The sequence below is a fragment of the Pelodiscus sinensis genome, chromosome 11 (genome assembly GCF_052426305.1).
Source record: "Pelodiscus sinensis isolate ZL-2025 chromosome 11, ASM5242630v1, whole genome shotgun sequence".
Classification (NCBI taxonomy): Eukaryota; Metazoa; Chordata; order Testudines; family Trionychidae; genus Pelodiscus; species Pelodiscus sinensis.
The window spans coordinates 15753316-15771851 of NC_143062.1; the positions used below are offsets into that span (position 1 = coordinate 15753316).

The following is an 18536-nucleotide window of genomic DNA, read 5'->3' on the forward strand; positions in this document are numbered from 1 at the left end:
CTTTTCCCTCCCAGTGCCTCCCGCAGGTTGAGGAACAGGTGTTCCGCAGCACACAGGAAGCTGAGTGGACGTGCAGCTGCCTATTTAGCACTGCACAGGCATTCTATGAAACAGCGCAGGCCAGGGACCAGTGGCATCTGGGGAAGGGCTGCCCCCCGTGGCCCAAAGTAGACTGTCATCCAACCCACTGTGGTTGATGGGATCCAGCGAGGACCCACAGGCAGTCAGTCTGGCCCCAATCCTGCTGTTGGGTTGCCAGATGATTTCAACAAAAATACCGGACACACTTGACATTGCATCACAATCTACATTACATCTTATTTAGAAAATACCGGGCATTTATATTTTCTCAATTTGTTTCCCAAACAGGAAGCTCAAATACTGGACTGTCCAGTTCAAAACCAGACACCTGGCAACCTTATCCTGCTGGGGGGTGAGAGAGCAACTCTGCCCCCAGCCCTCATCTGGCCACAACGCTCCAGCCAGTCCCCATTCGGGCCCAGTCCTCTTTGGCTGCATTGCCCCAGCTACTCTTCAGTCACAGCGGCCCAGATTCCATCTGGACGAGAAAGCCTAGCCCTGGTCCTCATCTGGCTGCAGTAGCCTGATCTTAGACTCGATCTTGCAGCAGGCCCTGGTGATGTGGTTCTGCTCTGGCTATGGCAGCCTGGCTGTGGCACTCTGCCCTGACCCCCATCTGGACACAACATCCTGGCCTCCATACAGCCCCATCCCCATCTTCCCTTCCTCCTAATACAACAGTGTCAGGTATTTGGGACCACTTTTGTATAGTGCCTAGCACAGAAGTGTCGTAGTGCATGATCAGGGCCTTTAGGCTCTATTGTCATCCAACAGTAAAGAACAAGAACCCCATTGAATGGATGTTCTTTATTTGTCTTTGCATGGGGAGCACAGTTAATCTCATACCCTTGGCTAGGGCTGGCTCCATTTCAGGACGTCCATTCAGAAAGATTGGAAATTTCCTGCAGCCACAACTGGTCACTCTGCAGGACAAATACAAACAGGCATTGGTCTGTGATTGGACAGGAGCAGAGAATTATCCCCCTGGCAAGGGAGTTACAGTAGCATCTGGAGGCCATGTCCCACCACCCCAGATACTGCTCACACATTCAGGCCAAATTCTTCCAAAGCAAGGAGTGACATCAGGTGCCTCATGTTTTAAGCATCCAACTAGTTTTGCTGTAAGGACCCTGATTTCCGGACACTGCCATCACTCTCAAATTCAGGCCCCTTTCATGTTGGGCTTCTAAAATCCTGGGACCACTAATAACAGGTATCTTTTGTAAACAGAAGTCTCCAATCCAAAGAACTTCTGGTGTTTCCCTTGTGCCAAACAGGGCCCTTTTGGCCAAGATACTAAGTACATGTGATTCCCACAGATGTCAGTGGGTTCCTGCCCTCCCCACTCTTGCCATTAGACACCACTCCCTTCTCAGAGCTGGGACTAGAACCCAGAGTCCTATATCCCACCTCACACACTGCTTTAACCCACTAGACCCTACCCCTCCACTCCCCTCTTAGAGCTCCAGATTCTCAGCCCACCTTGCTCTTATCTGAAAACCAGACCTAGACTTTTGCATAATCCAGGATTTTTGAAAAGAAATCCCAATAGCCATGTTTCCGCATTAGTCCTGATAGATAATCCTTAGCCCTTCTCTCTAAGCCTCTCAAAATGCTTTATACTAGGGATGTAACAGTGTAGTTGATTAACCGATTAACCAATAAGCAAAAGCTTATAGTTTAATGCCATAGACTAAACACATTTCCCCTCTGCCACTTGCCTATAAATTTTTCAGCAGGCTGCCCAGCTTGCACTGGGTTCAGGACCTACTCCCATTGTATCTCTGCATTTAAAGTGTATTAGGAGCCAGATGGGCAGGCAGCCTGGCTCAGTTCCAGCTTGTGTCGGGTCTGGGAGCTTAGACATCCACCCCCCTGGACAGGAGCAGCAGCACAGGGTGGCAGGCAGCCAGTTTGCGAGGGGTTCCCCTCACAGACCAGCTCCTGCCTGACACCCCGGACTGCTGCCTCTGATAGAGACACAGCAGTGTGGAATGGCAAGGGGCTCCTCAGGAGTGAGGCTGGAGTGACTAGCTGCCAACCCCACCCCCAGGGACTATAGAATAGTTGACTAACCAATAAGAATTCATGAAGTTAATCGACTATTCAATTAACCAATATTTAACATCCCTACTTTATACATATTAATACCTGTGGCCACAGCTCCCTAGATAGCTAGGTCTGTGTTATCTCCATTTTGCAGACAGGGAAGGTGAGGTAGAGAAGGAAGGCCCTGTAGAACACAGCACTGATTTATTCTGAAGGCTATGCTCCTTCTTTCAGGACACACCTCTCCTCCTTACTGGAGAACATGGCCCTTGGGTGCCATCATGTTTGGTTCTTCCCTTTTGCTCAAGCCCAGTTTTATTTCCGGAGAGTGTCTTCCCTGACCAACCTGCCACATATTCTCATTGCTCCTGCCTTCGCTCAGTGATACAGCAGTATAGCCCTCCTTTCTTTCACCTAGGAACATGCTGGCATCTGCTCCATCCTTGGGACACCACAGGCAAGAACACAGCTGGCTGCCAAAGTCTGTCATGAGATTATCTGTTCCTTCCTGTGAACCACCTGGTGGCTCTTGCTCTGGAGCCCCACTTGCATTGTTCTCCATGTTTGCTGTCTTCCTCCTCTTAGTTTCACTCATTTCTTCCCACAAGTCAGCTTTGCCCAGCAGAAAAGCTGTAAACATCAAATGAACACGATGCTCTCATGTGAACTGGCTTACATTGTTCTGTTGCTGGAAAATGCTACATTGAAACCAAGCTTTATGCAATTGGGACTGCTTTCCCAGGCTCAGCAAAGGCCTCATATAATCCTAGGGGCTTGTGAATCTGGTAAACACAGACTGAGCAGAGCCAGCAGCTGGAAGCTGAATAAATTAACACTAGGAATAAGAGGAAAATGTTTAATGAGGAGAGAGATTCCCTATCAAGGCTGGTTGGGATTCTATATTGCTTAATGGCTTTACATCCAGATCAGATATTTCTCGGAATGACTCGTCCTCGCTCCACCAGGTCTCGTCTGTTTGATACAGAGGATTATGCCAGATGGTCTGAATGGTCCCTAGCCATGAAATCTATGGACGAATGGTGGGCAAAATCCACTGGAGTGTGTGTGAATGCAGACAAGAGAAGACCATTCAAACATCTCCAATGTAGGTGTAATGGAAATAGTAATTGCACAAGGAAATGATCTTGGAGTCATTGTGGGACTGCTCAGTGGAGAAAGGAGAGTGAAGGGGTTAGAGAAAGGAATAAGAAATTGAAGGGTGTTAAGGATAGAGATAGACCAGCCAAGGGAGCAGGGCACAAGACTCTTGAGCTTTTGCATGACATTGGGGAAATCCCTTCCTCTCTCAGTGCCTCTGTTTCCTTTCCCATCCTGTGTCTATTCTGATTGTCTCACTGTGGGTCTATGCAGTGCTCTGTGAGGTGAATCTGAATCTGTGCAGAGTCTTGCACAGGAGGAGCCCTAAATGTTAGTCATGCAAAGAATAACAGACAAAATGTAGTTGTTCTGTGAATCGCTAGCCTATCTATCTACTCTGCTAGTACAAAGGTGGCTGTATCCAAGTCCCAGTGAGGTCATCAGAAAGAGGAGTTGTGGAATCTCTGGGTGGCTATAATCTGGAGGAGCTTTGTGTGTGTGCAGGGGCTATATGTATCCTCTGTACATTTTCTTACCTGGCTCTGAATCGACAGAACTGATGCTGTCTGATACCTCTTCCTGTGATGGTTTCTGGCCAGCTGTTGGTAAGTCACATGCAGCAAGCTGTGCTGGGTTGGCATCTTCAGGTACCTGCTGTTGAAAGTTACCTTCAGAAGTTTGATGAGCAGGAGACAGTTCTATCAATCTGGCTACATTGGAGAACTGATTAGGGGAGGCTGAACTGATGCAAAAGTGCAGTATGTCCCCAGCAGCCATGCAGAGCTGACTGCACTACTCCCACAGCCAAGCATAGTGCTCCAGGTCTGGCAGTACAGTTGCATTTAGGGTAGCTATCCCACAGCTTTATATGATTGGGTAGTGATTAATGAGTGTGTCTGGACATCCAACTGGTGGCTCGACATATCTCTGTGATTGGTACTTTATTCAAAAAGTATGGATGTCATTGGATGAGCTCTGATCCCCATCAGGGGTTCTTTTTTGTTGTTGTTGATAGCATAGCTGGATGCAGTTGGAGATGCATTTTAAAAGTCTTTGTTTTGATATTGCAGATCCCTTTGTGAAGATGAACAATCTCAGTGATTTTCAGAATGGTTACATTTTACCTAGATATATTTTCTTCCACTACTCTTTTATACCTTTCTGGCCTGAGTCTGTCACACCAGGTAGAATGCTAATGTGGGTCTAACATCTAGAGCAGTTGGTCTCAAACTTTTTGGCCCGTGGCTCACCTGGCTCAATCCAGACCTCAGTGGAGCACTTTATCTTGTGTATCATGTGTACTGAAGAGATGTTTCATCTGATAAGGAAGGCATCCCCTAGGAATTGTGTTCCCAGTCCTGCTCATAAGCAAAATCACTGATGAGAGAGTGATCAGTGCATCAGATCTAGTCAATGGTAATGAAGCTTTTGCCTCTATGGTGTCTAGGTATGCTCCAATGAAGTCCAATTATTGTACAGGGTTTAGACCAGATTTCAGTTTGCTAATTTCTAACCTTAACATGGGAAAGAAGGTGATAGTCTTCTGGGTAATATTTATGGTTTCTGCTTGAGTAGGTCCTTTCAGTATGCAGTCATCTATAGGTAGGGGAAGATCAATATTTCCTGTTTACGCAAATGTGCCACTATTACTGGGGTTTTGGTAAAAACTCTTGGGCCATCAAAAGTCTGAAGGGTAGCACTATGTACTGTAGGTGGTCTTTTCCTATTGTGACTCATAGGAACTGTCTGTATGCAGGATGGATGTTTAAGAAAGCTCTTTCTCTGTCTCAGTGGGTCCCGTACTTTTGGGCAGATTGCTCACCTCAAAGGCACACGGCAGCCCTCAATTTAGACACTTTTCCCAATGGCACAAACTTGCCATTTATTTAGCCACCCTCATCATTGGCCTGCATAGGGGAAAGAGAAGGAACCAATCTTAATAATCTCTACTTCCCCTCCAAGTAGACTGAGGACAGGCCAGACTCCTTTCCAAAACAGTCCTTCTCCACTTGGCTGTATACAGATTAGCCCTAAAATACAACCGGATTTGCTCCAGTCTCACAGACAGAGACAAACACTTACAGGATCTATATAGAGCATTCTTAAAACTGAAATACCCACACGGAGAAGTGAAAAAACAGATCGACAGAGCCAAAAAAGTTCCCAGACATGAACTACTTCAAGACAGACCCAAAAGAGAAAACAACAGAATTCCACTTGCCATCACCTACAGTCCACAACTTAAACCCCTCCAACGCATTATCAACAATCTACAATCTATCCTGGAAAATAACCCTCACTCTCAGAGGCCTTGGAGGAAAGGCCAATTCTCACTTACAGACAATCCCCTAACCTCAAACAAATTCTTTCCAGTAACCACACAACACCTCCATTATAATTATTCAGAAACCCACTCCTGCAATCAGTCCTGGTGCCGACTCTGCCCACACATCTACACAAGTGATTTCATCACTGGACCCAACCATATCAGCCACCAAATCAGAGGCTCATTTAACTGCACATCCACTAATGTGATCTATGCCATCAAATGCCACCATTGCCCCACTGTAATGTATATTGGCCAAACTGGACAGTCTCTACAGGAAAGAATTAATGAACACAAATCAGATATCCGAAAAGGTAATACACAAAAACCTGTTGGAGAACACTTTAATCTTCCTGGACATTCATTAATGGATCTCCAAATTGCTGTTTTGTTTCAGACCAATTCCATAAGCCAAATACACAGAGAAGGGTTGGAACTTAACTTCATTCACAAGTTTAATTCTTATGCAAATGGTATGAACTGGAATATCGGATGGCTTGGACATTATCTTCCATATCTTAATGACTTAACCAACCAACCAATGAAGGTGCTAATGGTTCTTGATGTCTGTGTAGAATCTAGTATTGGTCATCTTTCTTTCCAAGTGCCAACTAATGGTTCTTATCAGCCTCTTGTAACTATTTAATCTTTAAGGTGCTACTAGACTATTTGTTGTTTTTTAAGTTTTTCCTGGTGCAGACTAACTTGTCTATCCCTCTGAAGCGTATCTATTCACTGTCTCTTTTTTTCTTCCTCCCCTACATTTTTTCCTCCCCCATCCCTTCCCTTATTTATTCTTGGATCTGGATTTCCAACACTCCTGTCATCTGAAGAAGTGGGTTGTGCCCATGAAATCTCATGATACCATCTACATGATTTGTTAGTCTTTAAGGTGCTACTAGACTATTTGTTGTTTTTAAGGGTCTTTTTTGGTAGGATAGGGAGAAGCAGTGGATGTGGTATATCTAGACTTTAGTAAAGCATTTGATATGGTCTCGCATGACCTTCTTATCAATAAACTAGGGAAATACAACCTTGATGAGGCTACTATAAGTTGGATGCATAACTGGCTGGATAACCATTCTCAGAGAGTAGTTATGAATGGTTCACACTCACACTGGAAGGCCATAATAATTGGGGCTCCACAGGGTTCTGTTCAATATCTTCATCAATGATTTAGATATTGGCATAGAGAGAACACTTATTAAGTTTGCAGATGATACCAAGCTGGAAGGGGCTGCAAGTCCTTTGGAGTATAGAGTCATAATTCAAAATGATCTGGACAAAATGGAGAAATGGTCTGAGGTAAACAGGATGAAGTTTAATAAGGACAAATGCAAAGTACTCCACTTAGGAATCATAGAATCCTAGAATACGAGGACTGGAAGGGACCTCGAAAGGTCATCGAGTCCAGTCCACTGCCCTCATGGCAGGACCAAATACTGTCTAGACCATCCCTGATAGACATTTATCTAACCTACTCTTAAATAGCTCCACAGATGGAGATTCCACAACCTCCCTGGGCAATTTATTCCAGTGTTTGACTACCCTGACAGTTAGGAACTTTTTCCTAATGTCCAACCTAAACCTCCATTGCTGCAGTTTAAGCCCATTGCTTCTTGTTCTATCCCCAGAAGCCAAGATGAACAAGTTTTCTCCCTTTTCCTTATGATACCCTTTTAGATATCTGAAAACTGCTATCATGTCCTCCCTCAATCTTCTCTTTTCTAAACTAAACAAACCCAATTCCTTCAATCTTCCCTCATAGGTCATGTTCTCTAGACCTTTAATCATTCTCTTTGCTCTTCTCAGGACCCTCTCCAATTTCTCCACATCTTTCTTGAAATGCAGTGCCCAGAACTGAACACAATACTCCAATTGAGGCCTAACCAGAGCAGAGTAGAGTGGAAGAAAGACTTCTCGTGTCTTGCTCACAACACACCTGTTAATGCGTCCCAGAATCATGTTTGCTTTCTTTGCAGCAGCATCACACTGCTGACTCATATTCAATTTGTGGTCCACTATAACCCCTAGATCCCTTTCTGCCGTACTCCTTCCCAGACAGTCGCTTCCCATTCTGTATGTATGAAACTGATTGTTCCTTCCTAAGTGGAGCACTTTGCATTTGTCTTTATTAAACTTCATCCTATTTACCTCAGACCATTTCTCCAATTTGCCAAGGTCATTTTGAATTATGACCCTATCTTCCAGATTAGTCACAACCCCTCCCAGCTTGGTATCATCTGCAAACTTCATAAGCATACTTTCTATACCAATATCTAAATCATTGATGAAGATATTAAATGGACCCGGTCCCAAAACAGACCACTGTGGACCCCACTTGTTATACCTTTCCAGCAGGATTGTGAACCATTAATAACTACTCTCGAGTACGGTTATCCAGCCAGTTATGCACCCACGTTATTATAGTAGCCCCATCTTAGTTGTATTTACCTAGTTTATTGATACGAATATCATGTGAGACCGTATCAAACGCCTTACTAAAGTCTAAGTATACCACATCCACTGCTTCTCCCTTATCCACAAGACTCATTATCCTATTAAAGAAAGCTATCAGACTAGTTTGACATGATTTATTCTTTACAAATCCATGCTGGCTGTTCCCTATCACCTTGCCACTTTCCAAGTGTTTACAGATGGTTTCCTTAATAACTTCCTCCATTATCTTCCCTGGCACAGAAGTTAAACTAACTGGTCTGTAGTTTCCTGTGTTGTTCTTATTTCCCTTTTTATAGATGGGCACTATATTTGCCCTTTTCCAGTCCTCTGGAATCTCCCCTGTCTCCCATGATTTTCCAAAGATGATAGCTAGAGGCTCAGACACCTCCTCTATCAGCTCCTTGAGTATTCTAGGATGCATTTCATCAGGACCTGGTGACTCATAGGCATCTAACTTTTCGAGGTGATTTTTAACTTGTTCTTTTTTTATTTTACCTTCTAAAACTACCCCCTTCCCACTAGCATTCATTATGTTAGGCATTCCTACAGACTTCTCAGTGAAGACCGAAAAAAGAAGTTACTCACCCTGTGAAGTAACGATTGTTCTTCGAGATGTGCCCCGTGGGTGCTCCACTCTAGATGTCGGGTCCCGTCCCGGCGCCGTGGCTCGGAGACTTTTCATAGCCGTGCCCCGCCGGCTCGCGCATGTGTGGTTCAGCAGGGTAGCGTTCGCGCCTTTGATCAGCCGCGCGCGAGCCGGCAACCGTCAGTTCCTCTCACCCGCTCATCTGAAAGACAAATTAAGAGAGAAAAACTCCGGAGCGGGGAGGACGGGCGGGTCGTGGAGCACCCACGGGGCACATCTCGAAGAACAATCGTTACTTCACAGGGTGAGTAACTTCTTTTTCTTCTTCGAGTGGCCCCGTGGGTGCTCCACTCTAAGTGACTCCGGAGCAGTACACGGAACAGAATCAGGACGCTACGGAATCAAGACTACCAGCACGGTGTAGAACTGCCGTAGCCACAGAAACATCTGAAGCAAACTGATCGACTATAGCGTAGTGCTTCATAAAAGTCACATTAGACGACCATGTTGCCGCTCTGCAAATGTCACGAAAGGACACTCCACTGAGGAAGGCTGTAGTAGTAGCAACTGCCCTAGTTGAATGAGCTTTTGGAAGAGAAGGGAGAGGCTTCCCCCGTAATGAATGGCACATGGATATACATGAAACTATTAGTTTCGAGATACGCTGAGAACTTAGTGGTTGCCCTTTTGACTGACGTGCTAATGATAGTAGTAAACGGTCTGTTTTCCTAAAATCCCGTGTTCTGTCAATGTAAAACGCTAAGGATCTCCTCACATCCAGCGTATGCAGCTGTGCCGCTTGTGATGAGGAGTGGGGTTTCGGGAAGAAACATGGTAAAACCACCGGCTCATTTATGTGGAAGTCAGAGGAAACCTTTGGAATAAACGCTGGATGGGCTCTCAGTGTCACCGATTCCTTCGAAAAGACTGTATAGGGCGGTGAGGCCATAAAAGCTGCTATCTCACTCACCTTGCGAGCCGACGTAATGGCTAGGAGGAATACTAGTTTGACAGTAAGTAGGTGCAATGACACTGTAGCTAGGGGCTCGAAAGGGGGACGAGTCAGAGTTTGAAGGACTAAATCCAAATTCCATAAGGGAGGAGGAGGCCTTCGCGGGGGGTGAAGGTTCGAGAGCCCCTTCAGAAATCTTTTTGTAGTAGGGTGCGCGAACAACGAAAAATCGCCATCCCTGTGGTGGAAGGCATTAATTGCTGCCAAGTGCACTCGTAGAGATGCAAGAGCCAGGCCCTTGTCATGTAACTGCAGGAGGTATTCTAATATACAGGGTAGGGTTGCAAAACGAGAGTCCACATTGTTGTCCGTACACCATGCTTGGAACTTCGACCACTTAGCCGCATAAGCGGTTCGTATGGACTCCTTTCGACTGTGCATCAACACCTCCTTGACTCGCCGAGAACATGATTGTTTGAAGTCGGTGAACCAGCAAGCATCCATGCGGTGAGGTGTAGAACTTCGGGTCTCGGGTGCCTGAGGGCTCCGTTGTCCTGGGTCAACAGATTCGGAAGAGGAGGCAGAGCATATGGTGCTCTCACTGACATCTGGTGGAGCATTGAGAACCAGGGCTGACGAGCCCATGACGGTGCTAGAAGGATCACCCGGGCTTCGTCCATGTTGATCTTTTCCAGAACCCTGGGAATTAACACTACCGGGGGAAAGGCGTATAGTAGCGATGTGCCCCAGTGGAGAAGAAAGGCATCTCCCAGGGAGTGGCGTCCTATTCTGGCTCTCGAGCAATAAGCGGGACATTTCGAATTGAGTTCTGTCGCGAACAAATCTATTGTTGGAAATCCCCATCGATCGAAGATACGAGTCAGTATGTCTGTACGTACCTCCCATTCGTGGTCGTGAGGAAAACGTCTGCTGAGAGAGTCTGCTATTAAATTGTCGATGCCTGGAAGGTAGGATGCTGTGAGAACGGTGTTGTTGGCGATACACCAATTCCATAGACGAGTGCTCTCTGCGCAAAGAGAACGGGATCGGGCACCCCCTTGTTTGTTGATTTAAAACATAGTCGCCATATTGTCCGTTAAAATCCTGGTCGTTGTATTCTGAATGTGGGCTTGGAAATGTTTGCAAGCATGTCGTATCGCTCTTAATTCGAGCACATTGATATGCAGTAGCATCTCTTGTGTCGACCAACGTCCCTGAACCGTAAGGTTGCTCATGTGAGCTCCCCAACCTGTAAGGGAGGCATCTGTAGTGATTTGTGTTGAGGGTTGTGGTCGATGAAATGGAACGCCCGTGAGAAGATTGGCCGGGTTGATCCACCACTGGAGGGAATCCCGGACATACCGTGGCACCACTACTGGCCTGTGGACAGGGTGCTTTGACGGAATGTAAACCGTGGCTAACCAATGCTGGAGGCAATGAAAACGTAACCTTGCGTTGCGCACTACAATGGTTGCGGCGGCCATGTGTCCCAACAGCTGCAGACAAACACGTGTGGGAATTGTTGGAGCATGCACCACAGTGTGTACCAGCTCTTTGATTGCCGTAAAACGTTCTAGTGGTAAGTATGCTCGCACTGCAGTTGAATCGAGTCACGCACCTATGAACATCAGGCTCTGGGAGGGAACTAACGATGACTTCTTTGAGTTTATGAGGAGGCCCAGAGCTGCAAATTCGTTGGATACTGTCCGGACCATGTGACATGTTTCCATATACGTTGCACCCCTGAGGAGACAATTGTCTAAGTAAGGAAATATTGTCACCCCCAGTCTGCGTAAATGGGCCGCGACCACTGCTAATGTCTTGGTGAAAACTCTCAGAGCACATGCTAGACCAAATGGTAGGACGCTGTACTGATAATGCTCGCTCCCCAACTGGAAACGAAGAAAACGTCTGTGCGCCACGTGAATCTCTACGTGGAAGTAGGCGTCCTGCAAATCGAGGACTGCAAACCAATCCTTTTTGTTCAACGACGGAATGATGATTGATAAGGTTACCATCTTGAAACGGAGCCTTCGAAGGTACCGGTTCAGCTTTCGAAGGTCTAGAATGGGTCTCCAACCTCCCGACTTCTTTGGGGTGAGAAAATATCAGGAGTAAAACCCCCTTCCCCAGAACTGTTTGGGGACGCCCTCTATTGCTCCGATGGCGAGCAAGCGTTGAACTTCCTGCTTCAACAGTTTCTTGTGAGAGGGGTCCCTGAAAAGGGACGGGGGAGGGGGAGTGGTAGGGGGAATAGAGAGAAAAGGGATGGAGAGGCCGGACCAAACTACTTCTAGTACCCATCTGTCCGTGGTGATTGCAGACCACCGGTGATAGAAAGAACGTAGGCGATGGTGAAAAAGATGATGTTTTTCCGTGTTGATTAAAGGTAGTTGGCTTGCGTCCTCGACAATGAAGTCAAATTTGCTGCTTAGTTGATGACTGATTAGCTGGACGATTCTGCTGTGGCCGCTTGCGTTGAGGGCGCTGTTTAGGGCGCTGGTTGTCGAAGGGACGTGTCTGCTGTCTAGCAAAATTGAAATCATATCTCCGTTGATAAGGGAAATAACGTCTGCGTTTGAAGGAGGGAGTGTACATCCCAAGCGTACGTAGAGTTGTACGGGAATCTTTCCCCGAATGGAGAACCTCATCAGTATTTGCCGCAAAGAGTTTTAGTTTGTCAAACGGCAGATCCTCGACCTTATTTTGCAACTCCTTTGGATCCCCTGCCGATGAAAGCCAAGATGATCGCCTCCTGGCTATACCTGTAGCAGCGGCTCGAGCTGCTGTGTCAGCCACATCCATGGCAATCTGTAGTGCAGTACTACATGATGCGTATCCTTCTTGAACTATTGCTTTCAGGAGTGGCTTTTTGCTGTCTGGCAGATGGTGTAACAGCTCTGTTAACTTCGAGTAATTATCGAAATTCGATAGATGGGCTGAGTAGTTTGCAATTCGTAACAACAGCGTGGCTGAGGAGTAGACTTTCCTGCCAAAAATATCTAATTTTTTATTCTCCCTGTCTGGAAGGGTATTTCTGTATTGTGGCGCCTTATTCCTACGTTGAGCTGCGTCTACTACCAACGAATTAGGTTGGGGATGATTGAATAAAAAGTCCAAGCCTTTCGCTGGAACAAAATACTTCTTGTCAGCCTTCTTACTCGTAGGGGTAACCGATGTTGGGGTTTGCCATATCTCATCCGCCACTTCCATTATTGCATCATCGATTGGTAATGCGATCTTTGCACGTTGTTGTGGACGAAGGTTTTTCAAGAGGCGGTGTTTCTTAACTGGAACATCCTCCAGCTGTATTTCCTGCGTGCCCGCCACTCGTTTGAAGAGATCCTGAAAGTGTTTCAGATCATCCAGCGGAGAGATGTCAATTGGGCATATCGCCTAATCCGGGGAAGACGAGGAACAGTCTGCTGGAGGAGTCCCCGGCTTAGGGTCCTCTGTTTCAGACAACTGTCCCTCTTCGGGTTCAGACTGGTCCAGCTGGATCGTTGGACTTTTAGCTGGAGAAGGCGAATGTAATGGCTGTGATTGGTGAGGTAAGTATTTCGCTGTTGGTGATTGGCGGACGCAGGAAGATCCTCTGCGTGATGATGGAGTATAGTCACGTTGGGGACGATCGTAATATGATCTATGATAGCGGTCATAATAGGGCTCGGAGCGCGACGGGGAGGAGTGCCGAGAGGAGCGTGCACTATCATGATGGATATAGTAGACGCGGTATGGAGAACGTCTAACAGACCCGTACCTCGAAAAACGGGAGGGTGAATGGGATCGTGAACGGGACCGATGTGTGTCTAAATACACTGCATCCCTGTAGTCATGGCGGCTGCGCCCAATTCGTGAAGGAGATACGTAAATACGATAGCAATCATGAATTCCCGATGAAACAGCTGGAGAAAGGGATCTGTCCCTATAATGAGTCTTGGATAGTGACTTTCTAGGTGTAGAAGCCCCATCCATCCCCAGACGCATGGGGGAGCCAGGCACCGAATGAAAGTGAAGCGGTGCTGGAGAAGTCAGCTGTTGTGGTACGTCCGGTGCCGTGGTTAACAACGGTGCCGGCCCTGAAGCATCAGCCGGTTCTGGCTCAGGCGGTGCTGGAGGGGGCGGTGCCGACGCTGGGGCAGGCAGGATAGGCACCGATGCATCAGGCGCCGCTGAAGCCGGTGCGGAGAGGCTGGTCAGTTGCGGTCCTGGCGTGTTTGTCATTTTCAGGGAGCGCGCTGCTGAAGCCGGTGCAGACCTGTCGGCCAGCTGCGCTGCCGCTCCCGATGTCGGCGCTGAAGCCAATCTCCCTCTGGGCAGCGGGGGTTCTCCCCTATCAGCCCCAGCAGGGTTACCAGATCTCCGGGGGGTCTCCTTGGAAGCTCCTGCCGACGCTGTGGCTGCCGCAGGGAGAGAACGCGTCGGGGATGGCTTTGTTGACTTGGAGAGAGCCGACCCCGGAGAAGCCGCTCTCCTCTTATGCCCCGAGGCTTTTGTGGCTGCAGGAGGGATCGGATCAGGCTGCAGAGCCTTGTCAAACATTAACATCCTGACTTTCATCTCCCGCTCCCTTCGGGCTCTTGAAGTTAATTTTCTACAATGAGTGCACTTGTCAGGGACATGAGTTTCCCCCAGGTACCTGATACAAGTGTCATGGCCGTCAGCCGTTGGCATGGCTTCACGGCACTTTAAACATTTTTTGAACCCAGTTGAGCCAGGCATTGCCACCAAAAGTAAGGGATGCCTGTGTAATCCCCCGGGTAGTCAATTTCACCAGCACTGTGAGGCGGCTTTCGCCGAAGTCTTGAGAGAGAAGTTTCTTCTTCTTTTTCTTTTTTTTTTTTTTTTACAGAGAGAACAAGAAAAGGAACACAACTAACACTAACCTTAACTGACTCTAACTATTTACAGTGGAGAACTATCTAAAGAAACCATCAGTGAAGAGAAATCAGGGAGCTCCGACCGCGACCTGAGGCGGTTGAGAGGAACTGACGGTTGCCGGCTCGCGCGCGGCTGATCAAAGGCGCGAACGCTACCCTGCTGAACCACGCATGCGCGAGCCGGCGGGGCACGGCTATGAAAAGTCTCCGAGCCGCGGCGCCGGGACGGGACCCGACACCTAGAGTGGAGCACCCACGGGGCCACTCGAAGAAGAACAAAGAAGTCATTGAGCATCTCTGCCATTTCCAAGTTTCCTGTTACTGTTTCTCCTTCCCCACTGACCAGTGGGCCTACCCTCTCCTTGGTCTTCCTCTTGCTTCTAATGTATTTATAAAAAGTATTCTTGTTTCCCTTTATTCCCGTAGCTAGTTTGAGCTCATTCTGCACCTTTGCCTTTCTAATCTTGCCCCTGCATTCCTGTGCTGTTTGCCTATATTCATCCTTTGTAATTTGTCCTACTTTCCATTTTTTATATGACTCCTTTTTTATTTTTAGATCATGCAAGATCTCATGGTTAAGCCAAGGTGGTCTTTTGCCATATTCTCTATCTTTCTGACACATCGGAATAGCTTGCTTTTGGGCCCTTAACAATGTCCCTTTGAAACACTGCCAACTCTCCTCAGTTGTTTTTCCCCTCAGTCTCAGTTTTCATGGGACCTTACCTATCAGTTCTCTGAGCTTACCAAAATCCGCCTTCCTGAAATCCATTGTTTCTATTTTGCTGTTCTCCCTTCTACCCTTCCTTAGAATTGTGAACTCTATGATTTCATGATCACTTTCACCCAAGCTGCCTTCCACTTGCAAATTCTCAACCAGTTCTTTCCTATTTGTTAGGATCAAATCTAGAACAGCTTCCCCCCGGTAGCTTTTTCAACCTTCTGAAATAAAAAGTTGTCTCCAATGCAGTCCAAGAACTTACTGGATAGTCTGTGCCCCAGAACAATCAGTTTCACACATAGGCTATGTCTAGACTGCAGGCTTCTTTCGAAAGAGCCTCTTTCGAAAGCATCTTTTGAAAGAGCCTCTTTCGAAAGATTGCGTCTAGACTGCAGGCGGATCTTTCGAAAGAGAAATCCGCTTTTTCGAAAGAGAGCACCCAGCGAGTCTGGATGCTCTCTTTCGAAGACGGCCTCTTTACATTGAAGAACGCCTTCTTTCAAAAGAGGAACTTTCGAAAGAAGGCGTTCTTCCTCGTGAAATGAGGTTTACCGCCATCGAAAGAAAAGCCGCGTTCTTTCGAAATAATTTTGAAAGAACGCGGCTTGAGTCTGGACGCAGGGGAAGTTTTTTCGGGAAAAGGCTACTTTTCCCGAAAAAACCCCTGAGTCTGGACACGGCCATACAGATTGGGAAACAACTGTCTAAGAAGGAATACTAAGAAAGAGATCTAGGTGTCATAGTGGACCACAAGCTAAATATGAGTCAGCAGTGTGACTGTTGCAAAAAAACCCAAAGATTATTCTGCGATGCATTAACAGGAATGTTGTGAGCAAGACACGAGAAGTCATTCTTCTGCTCTACTCTGCATTGATTAGGCCCCAGTTGGAGTATTGTGTCCAATTCTGGGCACCACATTTCAAGAAAGACATGGAGAAATTGGAGAAGATCCAGAGTAAAGCAACAAAAATGATTAGAGGTCTAGAAAACATGACCTATGAGGGAAGATGGAAAAAATTGATTGGATTTGTTTAGTTTAGAAAAGAGAAGACTGAGAGGAGACATAATAGAAGTTTTCAAGTATGTAAAAGGATGTTACAAGGAGGAGGAAGAAAAATTCTTCTCCTTGGTCTCTGATAAAACAAGAAGAAATGGGCTTAAACTGCAGTAAGGGAGTTTAGGTTGGACATTAGGAGACACTTCCTACTTGTCAGGGTGGTTAAGCACTGGAATAAATTGCCTAGGGAGATGGTGGAATCTTCATCGCTGTAGATATTTAAAAGCAGGTTGGATAGACATCTCTCAGGGATGATCTATAGTGCTTGAGGGCATGAGGGCAGGAGACTGGACTTGATGACTTCTCAAGGTCCTTTCCAGTTCTAGTAGCCTATGAGTCTATGAAATAAGGAGTTGGGGGAACTTGGGCTCACCCTCTAGTCTGGGTTCCCGCCCAGGGACACTGGATAGCAGCTGTCTGTAATGTTTCCTGAATCAGCTGCATGACAGCTATTATTCCTTGGGCCACTTCCCCATAGCTCCTCCCTAGCACCTTCTTTTCACTTACTGCAGGACCTTCCTCCTGATACCTTTTTTTTACTATTCTATGCTTAGGAAGAAAGTGGCTCTTTTCCTCCATTTTGTAGAAGAAATAACACTAGCTCTGTCTACCAAAGATGTTCCCAGAGAGTCCCTTGTCAAGGGATGTCCAGGATCTGAAGTGGGCATTCAAGATTTCTCTAGTAAGATGAATTTGAGTTGGAGACCATTGTCTCTTCTCACTCAAGCTTTGAGGTTGCTACAGTAAGTGTACTTTTATGGAATGTGAAACTTACCTAAACAGTGAATGCATTATGAATACCCATCCAAAATAGGCATTGTGTCCTTGCATGAAGTGCATGTCTTAAAACCTGGGAAGCAAGGCATATTATTTAATAGTAGAACTCCCTCTAGTAGGGCTGCTTATTTGGCTAAATGAAAATATTTTCAATTAGGTTTCTAGCCAGGGAATTCAACTAAATGCAATGCCTTTCTGGAGTGCCAGTTACACCTTCAGTTCTCTGGTCTGTCTCTCAGTTAATTGGTGGTCCACTTGGGGATGATTTTGCATTTTCTCCTCCAGTCGAAGGGAAATCAGTTTTCTCAGACACCATGGTAATGAGACTTTTGAAAGGTGTCATTCTTCCCTTTCCCCCAGTGAAGGAAGGGATTCCATTGTGGGACCTTATCACTGTGCTGGGTGTCCTCATGGATCCTCTGTCTGAGCCCTTTGCATCTTGGTCTCTGCCTTTCCCATGCCAAAAGATCATTTCTTGGGCAAGGAGAGTTAGTGATCTGCAAGCCCTAATGGCAGAACCACCATATACTCAGTTTTGCAAAGACAAGGTGGTCATGAGAACACATCCTAAGCTTTTATCTGAAGTGGCAGCAAAGTTTCATCTTAACCAGACAATCTACTTATCTGTGTTTTTCCTGATCCATGCAAGAATGCAGACAAACAGCATCCTCATTCCTTGGACGTGAGATAATGCATGGCATTTTGTTTGGAAAGAATTGATCCATTTTTTCCTCACCTTGACTTTTGTTTCCTATGTGGCTCCAAAGAAGGGTCAGGTAGTTTCTGCAGAAGCCATTTCTAGCTGGATAACATCCTGCATTACAATGGCATGTAGGACAGCTTGGATTTCACCTCCACAGAAGCTGTGAGCATATTTGCCAAGTGCCCAAACTATATTAACCAAATTCCTCAATGATGGTTTCGATATTGGACATTTTCAGGGCAGCTTCTTGGTCTGCCTCACATTCTTTTACTATTGTGCTATTAGTGTTGCATCTAGATCAGATGCAAGTTTGGGGAAGGCAAGTGTTGCAGTCATCTATAAGTAGACTCTGCCCCCTAACTTGGCTTCTGAGTCCCCTGAGTGAAATACACATTTGCACACAATCAAAGAAGAGTGGTTACCTACTTGGACTGTGACAGTTGTTCTTCAACATGTGGGCACAAAGATATCTTCCACAAACCACTCTATGTCCTCTACACTGGAGTGTTAACATTTCATGCTCAGTGTGAAGGAACTTGATTGGGGTTGGAGCCCTTGAACAGCCTGGGGAAGGGTTAACGGGCCAGAAGCATGAGCACTTCATCTACAGTTACTGCTAGGACAAGATTTCTGGCTTCCGTGTGCACACACACCTGAGTGAAGTACAAGTCTGCACCCATAGCTTGCAAAACTCCAATTACAATACAAGAGAGTAGCTGTTTTTCCCCCAGCAGCAGGTGATAGCAGGATGAAGATTTTTTAGACAATCTTTCTATTAAGTGGCCACCGTTCTTGTCTGTCTGTCATAGGATTTTCAACTTGCTGCTCCTGCATACGCACCCAACGCAA

General features: G+C 46.4%; 1 protein-coding gene across 1 annotated transcript in view; it reads right to left on the minus strand.

The window, feature by feature from the left end:
- Window positions 1-873: 873 nt before the first annotated feature.
- Window positions 874-18536, minus strand: part of LOC149523793 (uncharacterized) — a 30540-nt gene continuing 12877 nt past the window's right edge. Inside the window, exons 6-7 of the mRNA XM_089781121.1 lie at window positions 3765-3882; window positions 874-2760 (exon numbers count right to left, since the gene is read on the minus strand). Coding sequence (XP_089637247.1) covers window positions 2381-2760; window positions 3765-3882 — 498 coding nt within the window. The 3' untranslated portion in view covers window positions 874-2380. The remainder of the gene's footprint in view (window positions 2761-3764; window positions 3883-18536) is intronic.